We start from the raw sequence: 10671 nt of genomic DNA on the forward strand, positions 1-10671 counted from the left end.
GGGTTCAAAGGTCTTCTGACTCAGGGATGAGCGCATTCTCGACAGAAACATTAGGGAGGGGGACTGGACCACCCGTAGACACCCACCCCAGAGCAGCTCTGTTGAAGGAGGGTCGAATTACCGGGGTGTCCCCTTGGAGCTCCGGGAGCTCTGGGAGGATTTCTACCTGAAGGGTCTTGACAGGAGCAGGCCTGGGTGCTTTGCTGAAACCACCGAAAGGGGTTGCCACCCTGGAGATGACAAAGCCACGGTGTTAACAGCAGACAACATGTGCTAATGAGAGAAACTTGAAGTGACATTTGAAGTGATGCAATTAATTAAAGCCAAGCAAAGACATTGACCCGGGGACATTTCTAAGATACAGTTGCTGAGTGTGAGAAACACTGTGCAACGAATGAGGTGAAGGACAGTATTTTCTTTGCTCACTCACCACTTGCATTCATGCTATATTAAAGCAAGAATGTATAATTCAGAGAGAGTTAGACTTTTGAATGGATGCGATTTACATTCATAAATAGTAAAACACACCCTCAACAGTTATATATTTAAATGTTTTATTGTTATAACTTCACTTTTAACTCCTAATTTCCATTTGTGTTTCCATTTGTTCACCTGTTTCAGGGATGTCAGACTTATTTTACATTGTGGGCCACATAAGGTCTGCTTTGATTCAAGTTCGTGCAAAGAAGTTTAACTGTGCATTTAATCTCAGGGCTATCTTTTACATGATTATTTTGATCTAGTATGAATGGTCATGGGTGAGGCCTTTATCAGTAGGAAAATCTGTAAAACTTCATTTAAAAGTCCAAAATATATGCCCTCTTTCACATTTGAAAGGATGATTCTGGCCCTTGGGCCTTATATTTGACACATCTGACCTATTTGGGCATTACCTGTTGAAGCTTTTGTACCCTGGCAGGTCTTGTTGAGGTGCCAGCTCTGGCATGCGGGTGATGAGAGTGTCAGCCAAGGCAGGGTCATTGATGATGGCCTGCTCCCAGGGTGAGTGGTAGGACTTTGGCACAGCTGTACTGTTGAACTTCTCCGGAGGGATGTCTTTCAAAGGACCTCCATACCCTGGATAAATTATACAACACTGGCAGTGAAGGCATGTGGGGCTTTTCTGTTTTTCTATGTCAAATAAAGACCAGGCGTTGGCTTTTTCCACACGGTTCGCAAACCAGAACTTAGTGAGAGTCAGTTCAAAAGACTTTCTTCAACAGCCACCAGCGAACGTACTGTCCAAAGAAAGCAGATCCTTCACTTTCATCGCAGATCTGAAGAAAACTTGAGTTCAGAAGTGAAAAAACGTTTCCCCTTTCCACCGTCTGTAACTGTTAAACTTTTAACTGATTTTGGTTTGTCTTTTAGTTTGACTGCATGTAAATACAAAAGAACAAAGAGATCAGGTCATTTCAGACTAAAGGAAAGTGACATTTTAAAAAAAATATCTTCATCTGTATTTTGTTACAAATGTGTACCTAATTTAACAGCAGTCTAAGTGTCCTGTCTTTCTTCTTTAGCTCCTTTTTTTCTCATTAAAGTTCACAGCCAAACAGAATAAAGGCACAGCTTCCCCGTGTTTGTGCGTGTGGGTGTGTGGATGCATGCCTGCATGTATGTCTCCCCACATACACTGTGTGTGTTGATGGGAGAGTCCAATCGAAAGTACTATCCTTCAAACCCAGCGCTTCACTCAGGGGGGCTTGCAAGCTTGGCGTTACATAACACGGGCCGCTGTGTCACGTCCTAACCCCTCACAATGAAAAATTCCCCCTTCCTGAGTTTATGTTTTGCCCTGAGGAGGAAGCAGGAGAAACCAAACAGACCTGTGGGGAAGTTTACAGATTTTTTTGGTAGGGGGGGGAATAATCTATGACAAAACACTGTGTAAAAATGTTTCTGAGGCCATGGGATATTATTCCTGTGGTTGGACGTTTGGCTAAGCTGATACTTTCGTGGGAAAGGATGATTACACCCCAGTTTCATGCAGGGATAAAAGAAGGAACTAAACCAAAAAGTAAATGTGAAAAAAAAACAGCAGTTGGCTTAATTAGTGTCCAAGTGGCCTGATAACTAAAGGCACGTTTGCTTATTCCTTGTTCCATTGTTGAAAAATGGCACAAAAATAACTTTTTGTGAAGTTTCCGGTGTTTAACTGTTGAAATGGGCTTACTGTATATGACTATTGCCTGGCATGCACTCCTACAGTAAGTGGATGAGTGGGCTATTTTAAACATAATTCCCATTTGATACCTGATGCACTTTGGCCGGATTTCTGCTACAGTTGGACTGACTTCATTCACATACCCTGGGGTCTGTGTCTGGTCCACAAATAGCACCCCACCCTAGTGTCAACACGGTCATCCTTAAATCATGGTTTTGTGTCAGCTGAGCAAAATTAGGACATGAGGGAGGATGTGAGTGCACAGCTGATGGTATCAGCAGCACAAGAGCCAAACAGGAAACGGTTTCCGTGAGTAAAACTCAACGAATTTTAGAATGATGGTAAGAGCTGATTGCAATAAGGACGGTTGAATAAAAGGAGTAGACATGAGAGAAGGGAGTAGGATGAATATATAAAAATAAATAAAGGAGTCAGGCTCAGAGAGGGAGAACAGAAATGTGTAATCATATTTAGCCCGAGGCCAGCAGATTCCAGGCAAAGAAGAAAATTGTTTTCCTGCACGATCAAAGCCTGCTTGAGTACAAACAACGAGAAACAGTTGAATCCATATCAAAACACGGCACATCTAGTACTTTGTGCAGAGCACATGTGCACAGTCACTCCGCTGGGAGCTGTACTTAGCATTCATCATACAGCAAAAAGACCAAAGTTTAGTACAACACAATTAACGCAAACAGGTTAAATGGATAGGAACAGCTGAATATAAGTCAGTAGTATATCACTGCTGTATGATTTTGAGTCCTTGGAAAGTTTTTTCAGTGCACTGTATCACACAGCTTTACCTACCCGGAGCAATGCTGGTGGGATCTGGCACCATTTCCATAGCTGTTGTGTCACATGTCACTTTCGGTGGCTGGTCAACACCTACGTTGTTCTGGCTGCTGTGGCTGTCAGTGGTATTCCCAGTCTCAGTTTGGAAGATGGCAATGCTCTACAAGAAAGATCAAAGAGGTCATTCGGGCCCACAAAAAAGGTTTGAAACCATTTATCAATCAGTTGATTCCTGACAATTCATATCAACGTTTCACACAATTTTTGGAACATTTTCGACAGCATTTGTTTGGTTACTTGGTAACAGGAGAAACAAGCAGCAAACATCTTGCCATCTTTGAGGTTAATATGACATAAAAATGGATAACCATGACATGCATATCAAAGTTTCCTCAGTTTAGAAGTCATAAATCTAAACAGTAAATCAGTTGTATCTTCATTGCAGTGATATCACATGATAAGCACATAACAGATCTTCAATTTTCCACGTTTTCCTTAAACAAAGGAGCTATCTGTTTGTCCAGTTGTCTGTCCATTTGCCCTCTACATTCGAAATACTATTCTCTGGACTGAGATGAAATGTACTGCAGCCCCAGCACCCGGCTTTTCATCCCCTCTGAAAGATATTTATGATGATTTACTCGAGGATTTCCTCAGGAAATGTTGACAACTTGAAACAAAATCCTTCTATTGCCCAGAGCAATAAACAAACCGAGATATCTAAGTCCTTCATACATCAAAGATGAGGGGAAAAACTTCTCTTGAGCATAATAGTTATTTTATCTGTGGACTTAAGGGGGGCATTGAAAAGTACACAAGGGAACCACACAACTAAATTAAAGAGGACATAACTAGGGATCCTAATTAATTAGATATAACAGAGAGAAACCTGGCTTTACTTGATTTTGCTGTGCGCTGTGAGACATGAACTTCTTTGTGTGACCAGACCAGCGAATGGTACCGCTGAGAAAAGAAAATGCTAACTTGGCGTGTTGCCCATCCATACACAAAGGAACATTAATAAAACCACTTATGACCAACTGCACGACTTGTGCTACAGATACACTGCCCTGTGTTTGTGCCACAAGCAATATAAACACTCGAAGTGCTTATACTTTGTCAGGATGTAAGGTGGAATGTTTTTCATGTTTTGGTGAAACAAGATGTATTAGGAAAGGGATAATCGGGCATGAAAAATTACGGTACCCTCTTAATCTTTATCCCTACAAATGATCATAAATTTATGTGCATTTCAATGATTTGCCGGCGGCTTCCAAGATGGCGGCGCGTGAACAACGCGAGGCTCAGTGTCTCTCCGGAAGGCGTTGCAGAGGGTCGGAGAAGGGTCGTGAAAACTGCCCAGCGCATCGCCGGAGCACCACTTCCTGCCATAAAAGACATCTACAGGAAGCGGTGTCTGAAAAGGGCTGGGAAAATCATCAGAGACCCCAGTCACCCATCACATGGACTCCTCACCCTCCTGCCCTCTGGGAGGCGCTACAGGAGCCTCCCAGGAAAATCGCTATTGGCTCTCCTAATAGTCGCCAAATGACGTCATCGCCTAATTTGAATAATTGGTCACGCTAATGTATTTGTAACCTATGCTGTTGGAGAGAGAAATAACATCGTGGAAGAGACATAAAGTGAGTACAAAACGTCCTAAATGCAGTTAGAATTTATTTAGAACTACAAATTAAATTTATTTGAGCAATTATTGTTTTTTAATGTCACAATTCCAACCCTGCTCCTTTATCCGGGCTTGGACCGGCAAAAGTGACCCGAAATTGGCACTCTGGTGGAGTTACTGTGTGTGTGTGTTTATAAGTAGTTTTAAACCTTGTGATCCACAAAACAGCATAACAGTAAAAGAAGAACTGACTGCGTTACAGTCAGTGCGGGAGCAGCGGCTTCGCTCATGCGCGATTCATTTGCGTTTGGACGCACAGGTGTGAACGTCTCCTGCCCTGATAGCAGCTGGGGGAGGACTATCCTCCGCCTGTGAGCGCTTTGGCACGGGTGAGGTGCCCACGGCAGCACCGCTGCTTGTTGAGAGTAAGAGCGATACGCGTTTTCACGTCAAAAAGTCGTCATAAATAAGTCTCCAATAACACCAGAAAAAGTCGCCAGATTTGTCGCTAGTCGCTTTTTAGAAAAAAAGTCGCTAAGGGGGTCTGAAAACTCGCTAAATATAGCGACAAAGTCGCTAAGTTGGCAACACTGCTAAGACCACCAGGTACCGGAACAGCTTCTTCCCCACAGCTGTCAGACTCCTGAACTCTGCCTCCTGACATCTGACCCACGTTAAACTCATGGACTGAACATACACACACCCACAATGGACAACCGTACCCTCAAACACACAATAATAACATGGACTGAACCACCACTCACAACCACTAGCACTTTATATAGCCTCTGTAGAAACTATCTACACCCTCACTTATCTTAACTGCACTACTGTATAGCTCTGTAATAATCATTCTGTACATACGATAATTTTTAACCCTACAACTGTTTACAACTTGCATAGTTCCCATTTCTGTATAGCTGTATATCTCAGATTTCTGTAAAGTTATTTATTTCATATTCTGTATAGTTTTTCATATTTATATCCTGTTCATAGCCTGTACATAGCTTGTACTCACTACAGCCTGTACATACTTATAGTTATAGAATATTCACAACATACTTCATACCGTGTACATTATAACATACCATAATAGACCCATTTCTGTAATATACTTACATATCTATATTATTGCTAATATATATTGTAATATATCTATATCACTAAAGCACTTCTGGATGGATGCAAACTGCATTTCGTTGCCCTGTACCTGTGCATGTGCAATGACAATAAAGTTGAATTCTATTCTATTCTACTCTATTAGTTGTGCAGTTTAATGAGATTATCTGCTTATTTGCTGTCTTATCAGGAGTTAGGTGGTTAAAAGATTTAAAGATTGCAACCTTGGGTGCTAAAGAATTGACCGATAGAGATGCCAGGAACTGCCTCCAAAAGTGACTGAATCCCCTTAGAATCCAGTATGTAAATGCTCAGCTTTAGACTAGAGATGAACATGTCTCCAGCCTATTACAAAAGACAGCTTGGGTTTGTATTAAAAGTTTAAGTTCTGCATGATTAAAAGCATGGCCTGCTTTTAGTAACCGGTCAGCACCAGGCCGGTAGCCATCTTTAGACTTCATCTTAGTTAATCTTAGTGGCTGAACTGGACCTCAAAAGTGTGTTTGTGATCTTGATCCTTTCTGGGGCCTTTTAATTAAAATATCTGACTCACATTAATGTTTAATGTGAGCTACAGTGGCCACATTAATGCTTTAAAGTATCCGTTAACAGCTACGTATGGGATTTACATGCTGTTAGGTTGTGGTGATCGATAAATAAACTTTAGTTTATTTATTTATCTTAAACTGGTACAGTTCAAACAAAGAAGATATGAAATGTGGATTATAAAGTTGTAGAGGACAGATTTTTTTGGGGGGTTGATTGTTGGGTTGGTTGTGTTGGTTAATTTGATTAGTTTGGTTGGTGTTTGGGTTAGTTGGGATGATTGATTGTTTGTTTGGGTTGCGTTGGGTTGATCAGCTTAGTTGGTTAGATTAGGGTGATTGGTTCGTCCGGTTAGTCAGTTTGTTTGATTTAATTAGTTTTTATCTTTTGAGAGAGTCAAGGTAACTGGCTAGCAAATCTTCCTGATAAGGTAGCCTGCTACTGCCTGCAGCTTTAACTGTAGTTCCTATGCTAACATGAACAAGGACTCGATTTTGGGACCTATTGTTGAAAAAGAAAAATTTTTTTTCCCCCAATTTCTTTAAGATAATAATTTAGACCACAGTTCTTCTTACATTCAGCTGTGTGTTGTTTTGGTTCTGGATGCTCTCAAAAGTGTATTTTTCTGATCGTCTCTGACGCATTTTGAAGAGACGGGAGCCCCGGTTGGAGGCGAAAGACAGCTCCTCCAGCATTATGTCCTTAGGCACACTCATCTTCTTTCCCAGATCCATTTCTATATCTGAACAGAAGGAAACAAAACAAGAGACTAAACAACTTGTGTTTATTCAGTGCTTGAATCAGACTTCTGACAAGACAAATGTATTTTCACGATTCCTATACTCCCACCTATGCTGAATCAAATTAAATCCATACAGGAAAAAAAAAACCTCCCTGCACAAAAGAAAAAATCCTGTACATGGCTGCTGACTTAGCATTCCTGCCAGTATGATGAACGAGGAATTATCTTCCCTCGTAATCAGCTCATATTCAGTACTTGTTTTATGGTTTGCTCCCCATGCTAGCTACTGCATGCTGATCATGGAGATGTCATCGGCCTATATTCAAGCGTGAGACACATAATTTGCCAGAATATCTTTCAGCTGTCAGTAGCCTTCAGACCCTCCCCATCCCCAAGGCGCACAGTTGTCCACGCCCTGAAATAGCGTGTTCAAAGGAGAACGACAAAGGATTAGTTACTATGAGCCATAAAAGTAGTCATTTGCTTATTTATAGGATCATAGAGGGGAAGGTTGGCAACTGTTTTGCTAGAAAATGATGGACTCATGCCTTTTATAAAGTAAATTTTGGAGAATTTGACAGTAAGGCTAACAGATCTGTACTGTAACTTACGGTGTTGTTAACTCCTTGTCTTTGTTTACATGTTTAATGAAGAAGGTAAGAACAGAATGTGGGAGGTCAGAGGGATCAGGGAAACATGCAAGTGAAGAGGAAACGATACAGCTACCTTCTTGGGCTTGAACCTCCCTGCAGATTGCTGCTGCCTGCATTTTCCTCTCTCTGGTTGTCATGGTGGAGAACTGTGACATGGCTGCCATTGGGGAGATTGGGGTGAGGCAAAAAGTCACAGGAGACAGTGCACATCAGTACAATCTGTTCAAATGTACAATCAAAGACAAAAGCAAGGCAGCTGCATGTTAGTCATCAAACACCCACAACACGCACAAAATCCCACCGAAGCAGATAGAATTTATCAAGGCAGTGAAAAGGGCAAAGTTAGCACTTCCCTTTAAATAACCTTGGGCTGTTAAACGCCAAGCACATGCTCTGCAGATATGGCAACCAGCAGTGCCAGGGGCGTCTCGGAATCGATATGTTTGAAATTACCCAAGTGGGCTGAAAGGACAGGGATGCAGAGCATGGTGTTGTCACATCGAACATGTGAGACAGCAGATTAGAGAGCAAATCGGAAAGTTTACACCGAGGTGTCGGAGAACACGAGTGTTTTATTAGAATCCAAAATGCTTTTCACAAAGCAAAGAACAATTCCTCAAAGAACCAATGAGCATTTCACAGCAAGTCTTCAAATTACCATCACTTAGAAATCAGTTGATAACAGACAAGGTTGCAAAATGCTTTACCTCCAATACGCTGTTGTGTAGATATATATATGCTATTTATAGCTTTGCATTTGAGGTACATTCGCTTTAAATAAATCAGGACATATCCCATATATACAATTAAATTAATACAGAAAAAAGACATACATTTTCATGTATGTGTTCATTAAAAAAATAAATATAAAAGCAAGCTATCACACCAACAGTAAAATACAGAGGGACTGAGTGTAGGTGGCAGAGAGAGTCATGCTTGATTAAAAGTGCAAGTGTCACGTTAGACATGGACAGCACACCTGTGGAGAAGCCCAAGCGATGGCTTACCTGTCCTGAAGGACCCTCAGGGGGTTGTCTCAAGTTGTGCCTGTCTCCTCGGGGAAAGAAAGGTGAGGTCAGACCGGGTAGTGTGACCCGTGTGGGCGCTCACGCTCCCCGTTACTGAGGCTTGTGTTGGGGAGGGCAGCAAGTGGGGGCTGCAGCCTGTGAGTGACTGAATGAGTGGGTGGGTGGGTGGGTGGGTGTCAGTTTGTCTGTTGTCATTGGTATTTAGTTCACAAGCAGAGGGCGACTAAATTTAGACCGCTGCCACTACTACTTCACTTGCCCAACACCATCTCCCTTGGCCCGGTGTTATTACAGTAGCTCAAAATGAATCTGTGTTCATTTCAAAACAGGCAAACATTTACCTAGCGGGCACTTTTAGAGTTATTATGTAAAAAAATGAGAATGAACTTAATGAAAAAAGCAAATAAATAAATAAAAGGCAAACACTTTTTATTAGGCATACCTGTTACCCAGTCGGATAACTGCAACTCACTGCATTTAGACATGTACAGTGCTGTGCAAAAGTCCTGTTCTTTATATATTTGGAAAATATAAAGTAGGTGCAGAGATTGAAAATCAGTATTTGGTACGATCGCTTCCATTCTTCAACACAGTCTGAGATCTCTTAGGCAGCTTTCTCGTCATTTCTTTAAGTAGCCTTCAGATATAGTTCTCCAAGCTTCTTAAAGGACATTCAAAGAAGAAAGCACACACTGCAAGCTCTGCGGAGGCCATTGTGTTTGACTGCGAACCAGTGTGTGTTTTTCTATGCTGATATGCTTTTACAGCACTGGCAGTATTTGGGATCATTATCATGCTGAAAAATGAAGCTGTTACCAATTAGACAGAACCCCCACCATGCCATATAGATGGCCGAAGACACTCAGTGTTGTCCCTCGCTATCCTAACACATCAAAGATGTCTTGAACCACAAATTTCCCATTTGGATTAATCACTCTCTGAGACCTGTTGCAACTGATTTTCAGTCCATTTCTTGTATAATGCGACAGTCTCTCCTCCATGTTTCCCTTTCTTCAGAATGCTTTCTTGACAGCCACCCTTCCACTGAGACCATTTCTGATGAGGCTTCAGTGAACAAAAAGGACTGAAAATGAATGAAAAAGCAGCTAATGTCAAAAGAAAAACTTTGAAAGACCTTCAGAAAGACTAGAAAACTATTCCTCAAGAGCACAAAAATTGCAAAAAAAAAAGTCTGGAAGCTAAAGAAGTAACAAATGTGGGGCGATTACTAGATCTGTAGTTCGGATAAACTTAAATGAAAACCCTCTGGAAGATAAAGTGAGGATATATCTGGCAGTTGATAAGTGTTGGAGGAATTGGAGTTGCTCTAACTATACATAGGGCAATAATGTGCTGCCAGCTTGCAACTTTTCTAATAGACATGCATTGAAAAATGCTAAAGACATGAAAACTCGCTTAGTAAACCACTGACAAAGCTTTAACATCAAAATAAAGCTGTTTCAGCACTCAGGAAATTGCTATGCACAGCTAACATTAAATATATTCAGTGACATCCACCACGGGAACATGGTCCCCTCAGGGCTTGCAGACCAATCACATACTATTTGTTTTAAGTGCCATCATGTGATAAAGGAAGTACCAAAGTCTAATGGAATTCATTTACTTTATAATACCATCACAATGTTTCCAACGACCTTGCTACATTTAATTTAGTCTCATTTTCCCCCAGTTTTTTAAGAAGGCAGGCTGAGTTTGCGGCACATAGCAGAGCTACAGTATGTTGGATTCAGGGTTGGATATCAAGCTGAGTGGCATAACTGCACTGCATAGTGAACAGAAAGCTATGCCTGGGACACAGAATAATAATAAAGTTATGTCATCTGGACATAGCGTGACTGAAGAAGTCACTTGGATGAGTTATGTTCAGCTGAACATAACTCATCCAAGTGACTTCTTCAGTCACGCTATGTCCAGATGAACAGAATCAACTTTTGGGGATTTTCTTACTTGGATAATTGAGCGTGCATCAAGACAAT

At 41.4% G+C, this 10671-nt stretch overlaps 1 protein-coding gene across 1 annotated transcript; it reads right to left on the reverse strand.

The window, feature by feature from the left end:
* myoz2a (myozenin 2a) lies at positions 1–10511 on the reverse strand (the record flags this gene model as incomplete). Its single annotated transcript, XM_005935224.3, is given in 6 exon segments — positions 1–230; positions 894–1077; positions 2975–3119; positions 6827–6993; positions 7720–7803; positions 8654–10511. Coding segments are annotated over 5 exon segments (804 nt in total). The 5' UTR covers positions 7802–7803; positions 8654–10511.
* Positions 10512–10671: the final 160 nt, after the last annotated feature.

The sequence above is a fragment of the Haplochromis burtoni genome, unplaced genomic scaffold (assembly GCF_018398535.1).
Source record: "Haplochromis burtoni strain Fernald_Lab_line unplaced genomic scaffold, NCSU_Asbu1 Contig_198, whole genome shotgun sequence".
NCBI classification, from domain to species: Eukaryota; Metazoa; Chordata; class Actinopteri; order Cichliformes; family Cichlidae; genus Haplochromis; species Haplochromis burtoni.